Raw genomic sequence first — 18809 nt, forward strand, 5'->3', positions numbered from 1 at the left:
ATTGGAGATGGTCACTGGATTCCAGATCGGTGTTTTACCATTCCAATGGAAAGCATCTACAGGATATTTTCATCTTTTTCTGATTTTGATTTATCCTTGGTGTTGTTCGGCACGATCACACAAGGGGTCAAAGTACAGATTTGAGGTTAATAATGACCTTCTTAAATGGTGGAGCAGGCTCGAGGGGCATGGGTGTACTATTTTTTAATTCATTCATGGGACATGGGCGTCGCTGGCTGGCATTTATTGCCCATCCCTAGTTGCCCTTGGAGGGCAGTTGGGAGTCAACCACATTGCTGTGGCTCTGGAGTCACAGGTAGGCCAGACCGGGTAAGGACGGCAGATTTCCTTCCCTAAAGGGAACCAGATGGGTTTTTCCGACAATGGTTTCATGGTCATCAGTAGATTCTTAATTCCAGATTTTTAAAAATTGCATTCAAATTCCACCATCTGCCGTGGCGGGATTCGAACCCGGGTCCCCCAGAACATTCGCTGAGTTTCTGGATTAATCGTCCAGCGGTTATACCACTAGGCCATTCGTCTCCCCGTATTATAAATTAAGATAGTCCCAATTCTCACCCAGAATCTCGCTGTTGTTGCCCCTTTTCACTGCGTTCCCGTAAGCTCCCAAGCCTCTGAAAAGGAAAGCACATCCTTATAGCGAGAGAAAAGTGTAAGTGGGATAGCGCGGACTGAGGGAGGGCCGTTTTGCATTTTACAAACTGATCATTCCACCATCATTGACTTAAAGTTAACCTGAGCCGTTTGTACACTTGACATAGACGCCAAGAGGGGATTGTCCAAGCAGATCGAAGACAGAGGGTGGTGGTGGATTATTGCAATGGAGAGGGATAGGGCCGTACGGCAGGGCAAGGTTTACAATTGGGGGAGAGGTAATTATGATGCGATTAGGCAAGAATTAGGGGGCATAAGATGGGAACAGAAACTGTCAGGGAAAGGCACTCATGAAAAGTGGAACTTTTTCAAGCAACAAATACTGGGTGTCCTTGATAGGTATGTCCCTGTCAGGCAGAGAGGAAATGGCCGAGTGAGGGAACCATGGTTCACAAAAGAGGTGGAATGTCTTGTGAAAAGGAAGAGGGAAGCTTATGTAGGGATGAGGAAACAAGGTTCAGATGGCTCGATTGAGGGTTACATGTTAGCAAGGAATGAGCTGAAAAAGGGGCTTAGGAGAGCTAGGAGGGGACATGAGAAGTCCTTGGCAGGTCGGATCAAGGAACACCCCAAGGCTTTTTACTCTTATGTGAGGAATAAAAGAATGACCAGGGTGAGGTTAGGGCGGTCAAGGACTGTAGTGGGAACTTGTGTATGGAGTCAGTAGAGATAGGCGAGGTGATGAATGAATACTTTTCTTCAGTGTTCACCAAGGAGAGGGGCCATGTTTTTGAGGAAGAGAAGGTGTTACAGGCTAATAGGCTGGAGGAAATAGTTGTTTGGAGGGAGGATGTACTGGCAGTTTTGAATAAACTGAAGGTCGATAATTCCCCTGGGCCTGATGAAATATATCCTACGATTCTTTGGGAGGCAAGGGATGAGATTGCAGAGCCTTTGGCTTTGATCTTTGGGTCCTCGCTGTCCACGGGGATGGTGCCAGAGGACTGGAGAATGGCAAATGTTGTTCCTCTGTTTAAGAAAGGGAATAGAATGACCCTGGTAATTATAGACCGGTTAGTCTTACTTCGGTGGTTGGTAAATTGATGGAAAAGGTCCTACGGGATGGGATTTACGACCATTTAGAAAGATGCGGATTAATCCGGGATAGTCAGCACGGATTCGTGAAGGGCAAGTCGTGCCTCACAAATTTGATTGAATTTTTTGAGGAGGTAACTAAGTGTGTTGATGAAGGTAGGGCAGTTGATGTCATATACATGGATTTTAGTAAGGCGTTTGATAAGGTCCCCCATGGTCAGCTTATGATGAAAGTAAGGAGGTGTGGGATAGAGGGAAAGGTGGCCGATTGGATAGGTAACTGGCTATCTGATCGAAGACAGAGGGTGGTGGTGGATGGAAAATTTTCGGACTGGAGGCAGGTTGCTAGCGGAGTGCCACAGGGATCAGTGCTTGGTCCTCTGCTCTTTGTGATTTTCATTAATGACTTAGAGGAGGGGGCTGAAGGGTGGATCAGTAAATTTGCTGATGACATCAAGATTGGTGGAGTAGTGGATGAGGTGGAGGGCTGTTGTAGGCTGCAAAGAGACATAGATAGGATGCAAAGCTGGCCTGAAAAATGGCAAATGGAGTTTAACCCTGATAAATGTGAGGTGATTCATTTTGGTAGGACTAATTTAAATGTGGATTACAGGGTCAAAGGTAGGGTTCTGAAGACTGTGGAGGAACAGAGAGATCTTGGGGTCCATATCCACAGATCTCTAAAGGTTGCCACTCAAGTGGATAGAGCTGTGAAGAAGGCCTATAGTGTGTTAGCTTTTATTAACAGGGGGTTGGAGTTTAAGAGCCGCGGGGTTATGCTGCAACTGTACAGGACCTTGGTGAGACCACATTTGGAATATTGTGTGCAGTTCTGGTCACCTCACTATAAGAAGGATGTGGAAGCGCTGGAAAGAGTGCAGAGGAGATTTACCAGGATGCTGCCTGGTTTGGAGGGTAGGTCTTATGAGGAAAGGTCGAGGGAGCTAGGGCTGTTCTCTCTGGAGCGGAGGAGGCTGAGGGGAGACTTAATAGACATTTACAAAATGATGAAGGGGATAGATAGGGTGAACGTTCAAAGACTATTTCCTCGGGTGGATGGAGCTATTACAAGGGGGCATAACTATAGGGTTCATGGTGGGAGATATAGGAGGGATGTCCGAGGTAGGTTCTTTACGCAGAGAGTGGTTGGGGTGTGGGATGGACTGCCTGCAGTGATAGTGGAGTCAGACACTTTAGGAACATTTAAGCGGTTATTGGACAGGCACACGGAGCACACCAGGATGATAGGGAGTGGGATAGCTTGATCTTGGTTTCAGGTAAAGCTCGGCACAACATCGTGGGCCGAAGGGCCTGTTCTGTGCTGTACTGTTCTATGTTCAGATTGAGATTGAGGTGACGGGGCCTACATTCCCTGGAGTCTGGTTAAAAAAATTGTAGCATGCTGCTGTGCAGAGGGACCTGGGTGTCCTTGTCCATGAATTGCAAAAAGGTTGGTTTGCAGGTGCAGCAGGTAATTAAGAAGGCAAATGGAATTTTCATTGCGAGAGGGATGGAGTTTAAAAACAGCGAGGTTATGTTGCAGCTGTATAAGGTGCTGGTGAGGCCACACCTGGAGTAATGTGTACAGTTTTGGTCTCCTTACTTGAGAAAGGATATACTGGCACTGGAGGGGGTGCAGAGGAGATTCACTAGGTTGATTCCGGAGTTGAGAGGGTTGGCTTATGAGGAGAGACTGTGTAGACTGGGGCTATACTCATTGGAATTCAGAAGAATGAGGGGAGATCTTATAGAAACATATAAGATTATGAAGGGAGTAGATAAGATAGAAGCAGGGAAGTTGTTTCCACTGGCGGGGTGAAACTAGAACTAGGGGGCATGACCTCAAAATAAAGGGAAGCAGATTTAGGACTGAGTTGAGGAGGAACTTCTTCACACAACTAAGGGGTGACCTGATTTATGTGTTCAAGATTATGAGGGACATGGACAGGGTGGATAATGTTTCTATGTTTCTATGAGACCTTGGTGTCCTTGTGCATCAGTCGCTGAAAGTAAGCGCGCAGGTACAGCTTTCATAGCGAGAGGATTCGAGAACAGGAATAGGGATGTTTTGCTGCAACTGTACAGGGCGTTGGTGAGGCCACACCTGGAGTATTGTGTGCAGTTTTGGTCTCCTTATCTGAGGAAGGATGTCCTTGCTATAGAGGGAGCACAGCGAAGGTTTACCAGGCTGATTCCTGGGATGGCAGGTCTGTCATATGAGGAGAGACTAAGTCGGTTAGGATTATATTCACTGGAGTTTAGAAGAGTGAGAGGGGATCTCATAGAAACTTATAAAATTCTAACAGGGTTAGACAGGGTAGATTCAGAAAGAATGTTCCCGATGGTGGGGGGAGTCCAGAACTAGGGGTCATAGTTTGAGGATAAGGGGGAAAACCTTTGAGGACTGAGGTGAGGAGAAATTTCTTCACCCAGAGGGCGGTGAATGTGTGGAATTCACTCCCACAGAAAGTAGTTGAGGCCAAAACATTGTGTGATTTCAAGAACGTGAGAAGGGAAAGTTCAAAGGAGATGTGAGGGGTATGTTTTTTACACAGAAAGTGGTAGGTGTCTGATATGATAGGGGAGGGGGGGGTTTAAGGGGCTTTTAGATAAGCACATGAATATGCAAAGGAGTAGAGGGATATGGAGTAAGGGCAGGCAGGAGGGATTAGTTTAATTTAGCGACATGTTGGGCACAACATGGTGGGCCGAACGGCCTCATCCTGTGCTGTACTGTTCTATGTTCTAAGGAATTAGATTTCGCTCTTGGGGCTAAAGGGATCGAGGGATATGGGGGGAAGGGGGGGATCAGGATATTGAATTTGATGATCAGCCATGATCGTAATGAATAACGGAACAGGCTCAAAGGGCTGAATGGCCTCCTCCTACTCCTGTTGTCTTTGAATGGCAGAGCAGGCTCGACTGAATCAACTACCCAACTCCAGAATTTAATCCTTATATTCTGATCATTCAGTTTATAGTATATTTATTAGTGTCACTAGTACGCTTACATTAACACTGCAATGAAGTTACTGTGAAAATCCCCTAGTCGCCACACTCCTGTTCGGGTTACACTGAGGGAGAATTTAGCACCGAACCAGCACGTCTTTCGGACTGCGGGAGGAAACTGGAGCACCCGGAGGAAACCCACGCAGACACGGGGCAGACTCCGCACAGACAGTGACCCCAGCCAGGAATCGAACCTGGGTCCCTGGCGCCGCGAGGCAGCAGTGCTAACCCACTGTGCCACCCCTATTTTGCAGTGGAGGGTGGGTGCCATTTCACCCACTGGGGTTGGCATCGCCAACTTGGCATCCGCACTGCCCTCTCTCACCCTCCGCTGTCACTAGCCCAAAGTCCCGTGCTCATGAGCTCCCTGTCTGAACTTCCGAACCGCCCTTGCCGCCAACCAAGAAGCACCTTACCCCTTGGAGCACTGGAGTGTGGGAACGTCATTCAGGAAGTCGGGCAGGTAACGATTAAACAGTTCGATAGAGGGCCGGATGATGCCATTCAGATTGGATTCCATACACCTCTTCCTACTCTGCAGCTGACCTGGGTGGGAGGGGACAGAAATGCGTTAGCCCGAAAAATAGATGACCAGCCTGAACCTCAGTTGAACAATTAGAACGTAGAACAGTCCTTGTTTGCAAGAAATATTGTACCAAGTGTAGAGCAATGGGCACAGAATGAGGCCATTTGGCCCCTTACATAGAAGATAGGAGCAGGAGGAGGCCATTCGGCCCTTCGAGCCTGCTCCGCCATTCATCACGATCATGGCTGATGATCCAACTCAATAGCCCAATCCTGCTTTCTCCCCATAACCTTTGATCCCATTCGCCCCAAGTGCTCTATCCAGCCGCCTCTTGAATACATTCAATGCTTTGGCATCAACTACTTCCTGTGGTAATGAATTCCACAGGCTCACCGCTCTTTGGGTGAAGAAATGTCTCCTCACCTCCGTCCTAAATGGTCTATCCCGAATCCTCAGACTGTGACCCCTGGTTCTGGACTCCCCCCACCATCGGGAACATCCTCCCTGCATCTACCCTGTCCAGTCCTGTTAGAGTTTTATAAGTCTCTATGAGATTCCCCCTCATTCATCTGAACTCCAGTGAAAACAATCCTAACCTGGTCAATCTCTCCTCATACATCAGTCCCGCCATCCCCGGAATCAGCCTGGTAAACCTTCGCTGCACTCCCTGCAGTCATCAGGTTTTAACAGCACAGGAAGAGACCCTTTGGCCCATCAAGCCCCGATCTATTTCTAACCCCTTTTTTCCAGCACTTCATCCGTAGCCTTGTGTGCTCCAGCATTCCAAGTGCTCTTCTCCAGTGATGTGAGAGTTCCTGCCTCTATCTCCCCTCTCAGGCAGCGAGTCCCAGGTTCCCACCACCTTCTGGATGGAAAAGGTTTTCCTCAAATCCCCTCTAAATCCCCTGTCCCTTTCCTTAAATCATAGAGTCCCGACAGTGCAGTAGGAGGCCATTCATCCCATCGAGTCTGCACCGACCACAATCCCACCCAGGCTCTATCCCCATAACCCCGTACATTCACCCTAGCTAATCCCCCTGACACTAAGGGGCAATTTAGCATGGCAATCCACCTAACCTACACATCTTTGGACACTAAGGGGCAATTTAGCATGGCCAATCCACCTAACCTACACATCTTTGGACACTAAGGGGCAATTTAGCATGGCCAATCCACCTAACCTACACATCTTTGGACACTAAGGGACAATTTAGCATGGCCAATCCACCTAACCTACACATCTTTGGACACTAAGTGGCAATTTAGCATGGCCAATCCACCTAACCTACACATCTTTGGACACGAAGGGGCAATTTAGCATGGCCAATCCAACTAATCTACACATCTTTGAACACTAAGGGACAAGTTAGCATGGCCAATCCACTCAACTCGCACATCTTTGGACTGTGGGAGGAAACCAGAGCACCTGGAGGAAACCCACGTAGACACGGGGAGAATGTGCAGACTCCACACAGACAGTGACCCAAGCCGGGAATCGAGTCCGGGTCCCTGGCACTGTGAGGCAGCAGTGCTAACCATTGTGCCACCAGATCACCCTGGTAATTGACTCCACGACGAAGGGGAAACGTTTCTTCCTATCCACCCTATCTATGTCCCTCATCATTGTGCATTGGCCATGCAAAATTGTTCCTCAGTATCCAAAGATGTGCTGGCTAGCTGGATTTGCCATGGTAAATTGCCCCTTAGTGTCCAAAGATGTGCAGGTTAGGTGGATTGGCCATGCTAAATTGTCCCTTAGTGTCCAAAGATGTGTAGGTTAGGTGGATTGGCCATGCTAAATTGTCCCTTAGTGTCCAAAGATGTGTAGGTTAGGTGGATTGGCCATGCTAAATTGTCCCTTAGTGTCCAAAGATGTGCGGGTTAGGTGGATTGGCCATGCTAAATTGTCCCTTAGTGTCCAAAGATGTGCTGGTTAGGGGGATTGGCCATGCTAAATTGCCCCTTATTGTCCAAAGATGTGCGGGTTAGGTGGATTGGCCATGCTAAATTGCCCCTTATTGTCCAAAGATGTGCGGGTTAGGTGGATTGGCCATGCTAAATTGCCCCTTAGTGTCAGGAGGATCAGCGGGGGAAATACGTGGAGTTATGGGGATAGGGCCCGGGTGTGATTTTTGCCAAATGGTCTCATTCTGCAGTGTCGGGATTCCATGACACTATAATTGCGTTCCTTACCAATCGCCTTCAACCTGTGTCCCCTGTCTCTTGATCTTCCCGTTAATGGGAACAATTTCTTCCGATCCATTCTGTCCCGGATCCCACCTCCCCCACCCTCCTTCCCCCTCCCACCCCGACCCGATGAATTTCCACATTCAGCGACCAGTGCTTAACAAAACGAGTCAACGGGGATGGGCAGGAGGGTCTCACACTTGGAGCTGAGCAGAATTTACCAAAGTTGTTTCCAACGGTGTTACAGCAGTCTGACAGCGGGTTCAGCCAATCAATGAAATCGTCAACCCAGGAGGATGCTGGGATAGCCATGTAGGATCTGAGAAGGGGGAAATTATTTCAGAAGATAAGTATGATTTATTATTGTCACATGTATTGGGATACAGTGAAAAGTATTGTTTGATTTATTATTGTCACATGTACTGGGATACAGTGAAAAGTATTGTTTGATTTATTATTGTCCCATGTATTGGGATACAGTGAAAAGTATTGTTTGATTTATTATTGTCACATGTACTGGGATACAGTGAAAAGTATTGTTTGATTTATTATTGTCACATGTACTGGGATACAGTGAAAAGTATTGTTTGATTTATTATTGTCACATGTACTGGGATACAGTGAAAAGTATTGTTTGATTTATTATTGTCCCATGTACTGGGATACAGTGAAAAGTATTGTTTGATTTATTATTGTCACATGTACTGGGATACAGTGAAAAGTATTGTTTGATTTATTATTGTCACATGTACTGGGATACAGTGAAAAGTATTGTTTGATTTATTATTGTCCCATGTACTGGGATACAGTGAAAAGTATTGTTTGATTTATTATTGTCACATGTACTGGGATACAGTGAAAAGTATTGTTTGATTTATTATTGTCCCATGTACTGGGATACAGTGAAAAGTATTGTTTGATTTATTATTGTCACATGTACTGGGATACAGTGAAAAGTATTGTTTGATTTATTATTGTCACATGTACTGGGATACAGTGAAAAGTATTGTTTGATTTATTATTGTCACATGTACTGGGATACAGTGAAAAGTATTGTTTGATTTATTATTGTCCCATGTACTGGGATACAGTGAAAAGTATTGTTTGATTTATTATTGTCACATGTACTGGGATACAGTGAAAAGTATTGTTTGATTTATTATTGTCACATGTACTGGGATACAGTGAAAAGTATTGTTTGATTTATTATTGTCCCATGTACTGGGATACAGTGAAAAGTATTGTTTGATTTATTATTGTCACATGTACTGGGATACAGTGAAAAGTATTGTTTGATTTATTATTGTCCCATGTACTGGGATACAGTGAAAAGTATTGTTTGATTTATTATTGTCACATGTACTGGGATACAGTGAAAAGTATTGTTTGATTTATTATTGTCCCATGTACTGGGATACAGTGAAAAGTATTGTTTGATTTATTATTGTCACATGTACTGGGATACAGTGAAAAGTATTGTTTGATTTATTATTGTCACATGGACTGGGATACAGTGAAAAGTATTGTTTGATTTATTATTGTCACATGGACTGGGATACAGTGAAAAGTATTGTTTGATTTATTATTGTCACATGTACTGGGATACAGTGAAAAGTATTGTTTGATTTATTATTGTCCCATGTACTGGGATACAGTGAAAAGTATTGTTTGATTTATTATTGTCCCATGTACTGGGATACAGTGAAAAGTATTGTTTGATTTATTATTGTCACATGTACTGGGATACAGTGAAAAGTATTGTTTGATTTATTATTGTCACATGTACTGGGATACAGTGAAAAGTATTGTTTGATTTATTATTGTCCCATGTATTGGGATACAGTGAAAAGTATTGTTTGATTTATTATTGTCACGTGTACTGGGATACAGTGAAAAGTATTGTTTGATTTATTATTGTCACGTGTACTGGGACACAGTGAAAAGTATTGTTTGATTTATTATTGTCACATGTACTGGGGTACAGTGAAAAGTATTGTTTGATTTATTATTGTCACATGTACTGGGGTACAGTGAAAAGTATTGTTTGATTTATTATTGTCACATGTACTGGGGTACAGTGAAAAGTATTGTTTGATTTATTATTGTCACATGTACTGGGATACAGTGAAAAGTATTGTTTGATTTATTATTGTCACATGTACTGGGATACAGTGAAAAGTATTGTTTGATTTATTATTATCACATGTATTGGGATACAGTGAAAAGTATTGTTTGATTTATTATTGTCACATGTACTGGGACACAGTGAAAAGTATTGTTTGATTTATTATTGTCACATGTACTGGGACACAGTGAAAAGTATTGTTTGATTTATTATTGTCACATGTATTGGGATACAGTGAAAAGTATTGTTTGATTTATTATTGTCACATGTACTGGGATACAGTGAAAAGTATTGTTTGATTTATTATTGTCACATGTATTGGGACACAGTGAAAAGTATTGTTTGATTTATTATTGTCACATGTATTGGGACACAGTGAAAAGTATTGTTTGATTTATTATTGTCACATGTATTGGGACACAGTGAAAAGTATTGTTTGATTTATTATTGTCACATGTATTGGGACACAGTGAAAAGTATTGTTTGATTTATTATTGTCACATGTACTGGGATACAGTGAAAAGTATTGTTTGATTTATTATTGTCACATGTACTGGGACACAGTGAAAAGTATTGTTTGATTTATTATTGTCACATATATTGGGACACAGTGAAAAGTATTGTTTGATTTATTATTGTCACATGTACTGGGACACAGTGAAAAGTATTGTTTGATTTATTATTGTCACATGTACTGGGATACAGTGAAAAGTATTGTTTGATTTATTATTGTCACATGTACTGGGATACAGTGAAAAGTATTGTTTGATTTATTATTGTCACATGTACTGGGATACAGTGAAAAGTATTGTTTGATTTATTATTGTCACATGTATTGGGACACAGTGAAAAGTATTGTTTGATTTATTATTGTCACATGTACTGGGATACAGTGAAAAGTATTGTTTGATTTATTATTGTCACATGTACTGGGATACAGTGAAAAGTATTGTTTGATTTATTATTGTCACATGTACTGGGATACAGTGAAAAGTATTGTTTGATTTATTATTGTCACATATATTGGGACACAGTGAAAAGTATTGTTTGATTTATTATTGTCACATGTATTGGGATACAGTGAAAAGTATTGTTTGATTTATTATTGTCACATGTATTGGGATACAGTGAAAAGTATTGTTTGATTTATTATTGTCACATGTATTGGGACACAGTGAAAAGTATTGTTTGATTTATTATTGTCACATGTATTGGGACACAGTGAAAAGTATTGTTTGATTTATTATTGTCACATGTATTGGGACACAGTGAAAAGTATTGTTCGATTTATTATTGTCCCATGTACTGGGACACAGTGAAAAGTATTGTTCGATTTATTATTGTCACATGTATTGGGATACAGTGAAAAGTATTGTTCGATTTATTATTGTCACATGTATTGGGATACAGTGAAAAGTATTGTTTGATTTATTATTGTCACATGTATTGGGATACAGTGAAAAGTATTGTTTGATTTATTATTGTCACATGTATTGAGATACAGTGAAAAGTATTGTTTGATTTATTATTGTCACATGTATTGGGATACAGTGAAAAGTATTGTTTGATTTATTATTGTCACATGTATTGAGATACAGTGAAAAGTATTGTTTGATTTATTATTGTCACATGTATTGGGATACAGTGAAAAGTATTGTTTGATTTATTATTGTCACATGTATTGGGACACAGTGAAAAGTATTGTTTGATTTATTATTGTCACATGTGCTGGGATACAGTGAAAAGTATTGTTTGATTTATTATTGTCACATGTATTGGGATACAGTGAAAAGTATTGTTTGATTTATTATTCTCACATGTATTGGGATACAGTGAAAAGTATTGTTTGATTTATTATTGTCACATGTACTGGGATACAGTGAAAAGTATTGTTTGATTTATTATTGTCACATGTACTGGGATACAGTGAAAAGTATTGTTTGATTTATTATTGTCACATGTATTGGGATACAGTGAAAAGTATTGTTTGATTTATTATTGTCACATGTACTGGGATACAGTGAAAAGTATTGTTTGATTTATTATTGTCACATGTATTGGGATACAGTGAAAAGTATTGTTTGATTTATTATTGTCACATGTATTGGGATACAGTGAAAAGTATTGTTTGATTTATTATTGTTACATGTACTGGGATACAGTGAAAAGTATTGTTTGATTTATTATTGTCACATGTACTGGGATACAGTGAAAAGTATTGTTTGATTTATTATTGTCACATGTATTGGGATACAGTGAAAAGTATTGTTTGATTTATTATTGTTACATGTACTGGGATACAGTGAAAAGTATTGTTTGATTTATTATTGTCACATGTACTGGGATACAGTGAAAAGTATTGTTTGATTTATTATTGTCACATGTACTGGGATACAGTGAAAAGTATTGTTTGATTTATTATTGTCACATGTACTGGGACACAGTGAAAAGTATTGTTTGATTTATTATTGTCACATGTACTGGGATACAGTGAAAAGTATTGTTTGATTTATTATTGTCACATGTATTGGGACACAGTGAAAAGTATTGTTTGATTTATTATTGTCACATGTACTGGGATACAGTGAAAAGTATTGTTTCTTGCGCGCCACACAGTCAACGCATACCGTTCATAGAGAAGGAAACGAGAGAGTGCAGAATGTAGTGTTACAGTCATAGCTGGGGTGTAAAGAAAGATCAGCTTAATATAAGGTAGGTCCATTCAAAAATCTGACTGCAGCAGGGAAGAAGTTGTTCTTGAGTTGGTTGCTACGTGACCTCAGACTTTTATATCATTTTCCCGACGGAAGACAGTGGAAGAGAGAATGTCCGGGGTGTGTGGGGTCCTTGATTATGCTGGCTGCTTTTCCCGAGGCAGCGGGAAGTGTAGAAGGAGTCAATGGATGGGAGGTTGGTTTGCGTGATGGACTGGGCTACATTCATGATCTTTTGTAGTTCCTTGCGGTCTTGGGCAGAGCAGGAGCCAGACCAAGCTGTGATACAACCAGAAAGAATGCTTTCTATGGTGCATCTGTAAATGTTGGTGAGAGTCATAGCGGACATGGCAAATTTCCTTAGTCTTCTGAGAAAGAAGATGTTGGTGGACTTTCTTAACTATCGTGTAGCATTGTTCGAGAGTTTGAAAGAGTTAGAATGAAGTTTTCGAAGCTTAGAACAAGAGTAAAAGAAAGATTTAGGAGGTATGCTGGGCACAGTTTGCAGGAAGTTGCCTTGCTCCGGCCCCATCTTGAAAAAAATTACTTGGTCTCCAAGTAATCACGAGATGTTACAAAGTGCGGTTAGAACATAGATCACAGAACAGTACAGCACAGAACAGGCCCTTCGGCCCACGATGTTGTGCCGAGCTTTGTCCGAAACCAAGATCAAGCTATCCCACTCCCTATCATCCTGGTGTGCTCCATGTGCCTATCCAATAACCGCTTAAATGTTCCTAAAGTATCTGACTCCACTATCACTGCAGGCAGTCCATTCCACACCCCAACCACTCTCTGCGTAAAGAACCTACCTCTGATATCCTTCCTATATCTCCCACCATGAACCCTATAGTTATGCCCCCTTGTAATAGCTCCATCCACCCGAGGAAATAGTCTTTGAACGTTCACTCTATCTATCCCCTTCATCATTTTATAAATCTCTATTAAGTCTCCCCTCAGCCTCCTCCGCTCCAGAGAGAACAGCCCTAGCTCCCTCAACCTTTCCTCATAAGACCTACCCTCCAAACCAGGCAGCATCCTGGTAAATCTCCTCTGCACTCTTTCCTGCGCTTCCACATCCTTCTTATAGTGAGGTGACCAGAACTGCACACAATATTCCAAATGTGGTCTCACCAAGGTCCTGTACAGTTGCAGCATAACCCCACGGCTCTTAAACTCCAACCCCCTGTTAATAAAAGCTAACACACTATAGGCCTTCTTTACAGTTCTATCCACTTGAGTGGCAACCTTTAGAGATCTGTGGATATGGACCCCAAGATCTCTCTGTTCCTCCACAGCCTTCAGAACCCTACCTTTGACCCTGTAATCCACATTTAAATTAGTCCTACCAAAATGAATCAGGGTTAAACTCCATTTATCAGGGTTAAACTCCATTTGCCATTTTTCAGCCCAGCTTTGCATCCTATCTATGTCTCTTTGCAGCCTACAACAGCCCTCCACCTCATCCACTGCTCCACCAATCTTGGTGTCATCAGCAAATTTACTGATCCATCCTTCAGCCCCCTCCTCTAAGTCATTAATAAAAATCACAAAGAGCAGAGGACCAAGCACTGATCCCTGTGGCACTCCGCTAGCAACCTACCTCCAGTCCGAAAATTTTCCATCCACCACCACCCTCTGTCTTCGATCAGATAGTAAGAAGTCTCACAACTCCAGGTTAAAGTCCAACAGGTTTATTTGGTAGCAAATACCAATGATGGTATTTGCTACCAAATAAACCTGTTGGACTTTAACCTGGTGTTGTGAGACTTCTTACTGTGCCCACCCCAGTCCAACGCCGGCATCTCCACATCATTTCGATCAGATAGCCAGTTACCTATCCAATCTGCCAACTTTCCCTCTATCCCACACCTCCTTACTTTCATCATAAGCTGACCATGGGGGGCCTTATCAAATGCCTTACTAAAATCCATGTATATGACATCAACTGCCCTACCTTCATCAACACACTTCGTTACCTCCTCAAAAAATTCTATCAAATTTGTGAGGCACGACTTGCCCTTCACGAATCCGTGCTGACTATCCCGGATTAATCCGCATCTTTCTAAATGGTCGTAAATCCCATCCCTAAGGACCTTTTCCATCAATTTACCAACCACCGAAGTAAGACTAACCGGTCTATAATTACCAGGGTCATTTCTATTCCCTTTCTTAAACAGAGGAACAACATTCGCCACTCTCCAGTCCTCTGGCACCATCCCCGTGGACAGTGAGGACCCAAAGATCAAAGCCAAAGGCTCTGCAATCTCATCCCTTGCCTCCCAAAGAATCGTAGGATATATTTCATCAGGCCCAGGGGAATTATCGACCTTCAGTTTATTCAAAACTGCCAGTACATCCTCCCTCCAAACAACTATTTCCTCCAGCCTATTAGCCTGTAACACCTTCTCTTCCTCAAAAACATGGCCCCTCTCCTTGGTGAACACTGAAGAAAAGTATTCATTCATCACCTCGCCTATCTCTACTGACTCCATACACAAGTTCCCACAACTGTCCTTGACCGGCCCTAACCTCACCCTGGTCATTCTTTTATTCCTCACATAAGAGTAAAAAGCCTTGGGGTTTTCCTTGATCCGACCTGCCAAGGACTTCTCATGTCCCCTCCTAGCTCTCCTAAGCCCCTTTTTCAGCTCATTCCTTGCTAACTTGTAACCCTCAATCGAGCCATCTGAACCTTGTTTCCTCATCCCTACATAAGCTTCCCTCTTCCTTTTCACAAGACATTCCACCTCTTTCGTGAACCATGCTTCCCTCACTCGGCCATTTCCTCCCTGCCTGACAGGGACATACCTATCAAGGACACCCAGTATTTGTTGCTTGAAAAAGTTCCACTTTTCATGAGTGCCTTTCCCTGACAGTTTCTGTTCCCATCTTATGCCCCCTAATTCTTGCCTAATCGCATCATAATTACCTCTCCCCCAATTGTAAACCTTGCCCTGCCGTACGGCCCTATCCCTCTCCATTGCAATAACAAAAGACACCGAATTGTGGTCACTATCTCCAAAGTGCTCTCCCACAACCAAATCTAACACTTGGCCCGGTTCATTTCCCAGTACCAAATCCAATGTGGCCTCACCTCTTGTCGGCCTATCCACATATTGTGTCAGGAAACCCTCCTGCACACACTGCACAAAAACTGCCCCATCCGAACTATTTGACCTACAAAGGTTCCAATCAATATTTGGAAAGTTAAAGTCCCCCATGACAACTACCCTGTGACCCCCACACATATCCATAATCTGCTTAGCAATTTCTTCCTCCACATCTCTATTACTATTTGGGGGCCTATAATAACCTCCTAACAACGTGACCACTCCTTTCCTATGTTGATGGAATTAAATTGTATATTTCAGGAAAAAACAAGCAACAATATATGACAGGCCCTTCGGCCCACTATCCTTCGCTGATGTGTGGTTTCTATCCCTCTGTTCGCCTGCCATTCATGATACACCTTAAATGTTGCTAATGTTCCTGCTTCCACCACCTCCTCTGGCAGCGCGTTCCAGGCACCCACCTCTCTCTGCGTGAAAAACTCCCCCGCACATCTCCCTTAAACTTTCCCCCTTGAACCTGTGCCCCCTTTGTAATTGACACTTCCACCCTGGAGAAAAAGCCTCTGACTATCCACCCTGTCTGTGCCTCTCATCATTTTGTAGACCAGGTCTCCCCTCAGCCTCCGTCTTTCCAGTGAAAACAATCCCAGTTTATCCAACTTCTCCCCATAGCCGACACCCTCGAGACCCGGCAACATCCTGGTGAACCTTCTTTACACTCTCTCCAAAGCTTCCACGTATTTCTGGTAAGTGTGGTGACCAGAACTGCACGCAATATTCCAAATGCGGCCTAACTAAAGTTTTATACAGTTATCACATAACTTGGAGAATGGATGCCATTATGTTTGTGCATGACACTGCTCGGTTAGGTATGAATGAGACACATTCAAGCTGGGTGGATGATCTTAAATGGGTTGCCAGCGTGACGAATGGCAGACTCGGGAGTATGTGATGTGAATGAGCTACATAATAGTTTAACCTTGCGATAGAGGGAGTACAGCAAAGGTTTACCAGGCCGAATTCAAGAAGAAATTGGATAGAGCTCTTGGGGTTAAAGGGATCAAGGGATATGGCGGGGGGGGGGGCAAGGGGGATCGAAGGGCTGAATGGCCTACTCCTGTTTCTAGTTTCTATATTTCTGTGGGGCAGCACGGTGGCACAGTGGTTAGCACTGCTGCCTCACAGCGCCAGGGACCCAGGTTCGATTCCCGGCTTGGGTCACTGTCTGTGTGGAGTTTGCATGTTCTCCCCGTGTCTGCGTGGGTTTCCTCCGGGTGCTCCGGTTTCCTCCCACAGTCCGAAAGACGTGCGGGTTTGGTGCTAAATTCTCCCTCAGTGTAACCCGAACAGGCGTCGGAGTGTGGCGACTCGGGGATTTTCACAGTAACTTCATTGCGGTGTTAATGTAAGCCCACTTGTGACATTAATAAAAAAACTTTAAACTTCACCATTTCATCTCTGGTGAATCTATGCTGCGGCCCCTTTCAACGCCAACACGTCCTTCCCGAGGTGAATGTAGTGAATCCACATCTGGCCAAAGTGCCTCCAGATGTGAGTACAGAAAGATTACACACTCTCTCACACCCGCGCACTCTCCCGCGCGCACACACTCGCGCGCACACTCCTTAAATCCTACGCTACTCACACTCGAGGGAACTCGGTGGCGTACTGGATCTTCTGCGTCATTGAGTTGTTGTCACAGCCCACACTGGAGCAAACGCCATTCATTCCGTTGACCGTGGAGAAGTTGTAGCCTGCTGTGGTGACAAAGTACACCGGGACCCCCACCTCAAAGTACTTGTTGAGGGCAGCGAAGTACTCCAGCATGTACGAGTCCTAATGGGGCACAGGATAAGAGAGAGTTTTTCATCAGACCACAAGGTCCCATTGATCAGGAGGTGTGAACCACCCATAGAACCAGAGAATGTCTACAGTACAGGAGGAGGCCATTCGGCCCGTCGAGCCTGCACCGACCACAATCCCACCCACCCATAACCCCAAATATTTACCCTGCTAATCCCCCTGACACTAAGGGGCAATTTAGCATGGCCAATCCATCTAATCTACACATCTTGGGACACTAAGGGACATGGGGCGGCACGGTGGCACAGTGGTTAGCACTGCTGCTTCACAGCTCCAGGGACCTGGGTTCGATTCCCGGCTTGGGTCACTGTCTGTGTGGAGTTTGCACATTCTCCTCGTGTCTGCGTGGGTTTCCTCCGGGTGCTCCGGTTTCCTCCCACAGTCCAAAGATGTGCGGGTTAGGTTGATTGGCCATGCTAAAATTGCCCCTTAGTGTCCTGAGATGCGTAGGTAAGAGGGATTAGTGGGTAAAATATGTAGGGATATGGCCTGGGTGGGATTGTGGTCGGTGCGACTCGATGGGCCGAATGGCCTCTTTCTGCACTGTAGGGTTTCTATGATTTATTTAGCATGGCCAATCCACCTAACCTGCACACCTTCGGACTGTGGGAGGAAACCGGAGCACCCGGAGGAAACCCGCGCAGACATGGGGAGAATGTGCAGACTCCACACAATCACGCAAGGATGGAAGTGAACCCGGATCCCCGGCGCTGCGAGGCAGCAGTGCTAACCACTGTGCCGCCGTGCCGCCCCATTCCACCGTCTGTCGTGGCGGGATTCGAATCCAGGTCCCCAAAACATTAGCTGAGTTTTTGGGCGAATAGTCTCGCGATAATACCACTTGGCCATCGCCCTCCCCATATAGGAAGGTGGGGGATGATGGTTAAAATACTGACCGTTGGCAAGGCAAGCTCCTGGTCAAGTCCCACACGGACGTGGAGGGTCAAGAATATCCCGGCACACAGCATGAAGAGGAAGAGGACGAACTGGAGGAGAAAGTGGGGGAAGAATCGTCAGTCGGGCCAAATACGGGCATAGGAAGCAGATTCAAAATGGACACCAGACATGAGAGAAACTTAAAGACCCATGACTTCTGTCCTATGATTCGAAGACAACGCCCACTCCAGGGTCAGAGAGGTTTATAACATGGAAACAGGCCCTTCGGCCCAACTTGTCCATGCCGCCCTCTTTTTTCAACCACTAAGCTAATCCCAATTGCCCGTATTTGGTCCATATCCCTCTATACCCATCTTACCCATGTAACTGTCTAAATGCTTTTTAAAAGACAAAACTGTACCCGCCTCTGCTACTGCCTCTGGCAGCTTGTTCCAGACACTCCAGATTGGGTGGCACGATGTGCACTCAAAGCCTGGGAAACATCTCCAATTCACCCCCAGGGCTCCAGGAGGGCCGGAAGAGTACTTGATGTCCACAGTGCTCTTTTCCACATTAACACACGCTGAAAATTGAAGGCCTGAATCCAAGCCATCCGGCCCATCTCTCCTTCCTCCTATCCCACTTTACCTAACAACCGCAATACACCAATTGGGGGCGGCACGGTAGCACAGTGGTTAGCACTGCTGCTTCACAGCTCCAGGGTC

General features: G+C 44.1%; 1 protein-coding gene across 1 annotated transcript in view; it reads right to left on the bottom strand.

The window, feature by feature from the left end:
- The window catches only part of npc1l1 (NPC1-like 1), a 62527-nt gene that overhangs the window by 15143 nt on the left and 28575 nt on the right, over positions 1 to 18809 (bottom strand). The window contains exons 10-14 of the mRNA XM_078205151.1: positions 18105 to 18194; positions 16991 to 17181; positions 7654 to 7751; positions 5136 to 5265; positions 580 to 635 (exon numbers count right to left, since the gene is read on the bottom strand). Coding sequence (XP_078061277.1) covers positions 580 to 635; positions 5136 to 5265; positions 7654 to 7751; positions 16991 to 17181; positions 18105 to 18194 — 565 coding nt within the window. The remainder of the gene's footprint in view (positions 1 to 579; positions 636 to 5135; positions 5266 to 7653; positions 7752 to 16990; positions 17182 to 18104; positions 18195 to 18809) is intronic.

The sequence above is a fragment of the Mustelus asterias genome, unplaced genomic scaffold (assembly GCF_964213995.1).
Source record: "Mustelus asterias unplaced genomic scaffold, sMusAst1.hap1.1 HAP1_SCAFFOLD_587, whole genome shotgun sequence".
Lineage (NCBI taxonomy): Eukaryota > Metazoa > Chordata > Chondrichthyes > Carcharhiniformes > Triakidae > Mustelus > Mustelus asterias.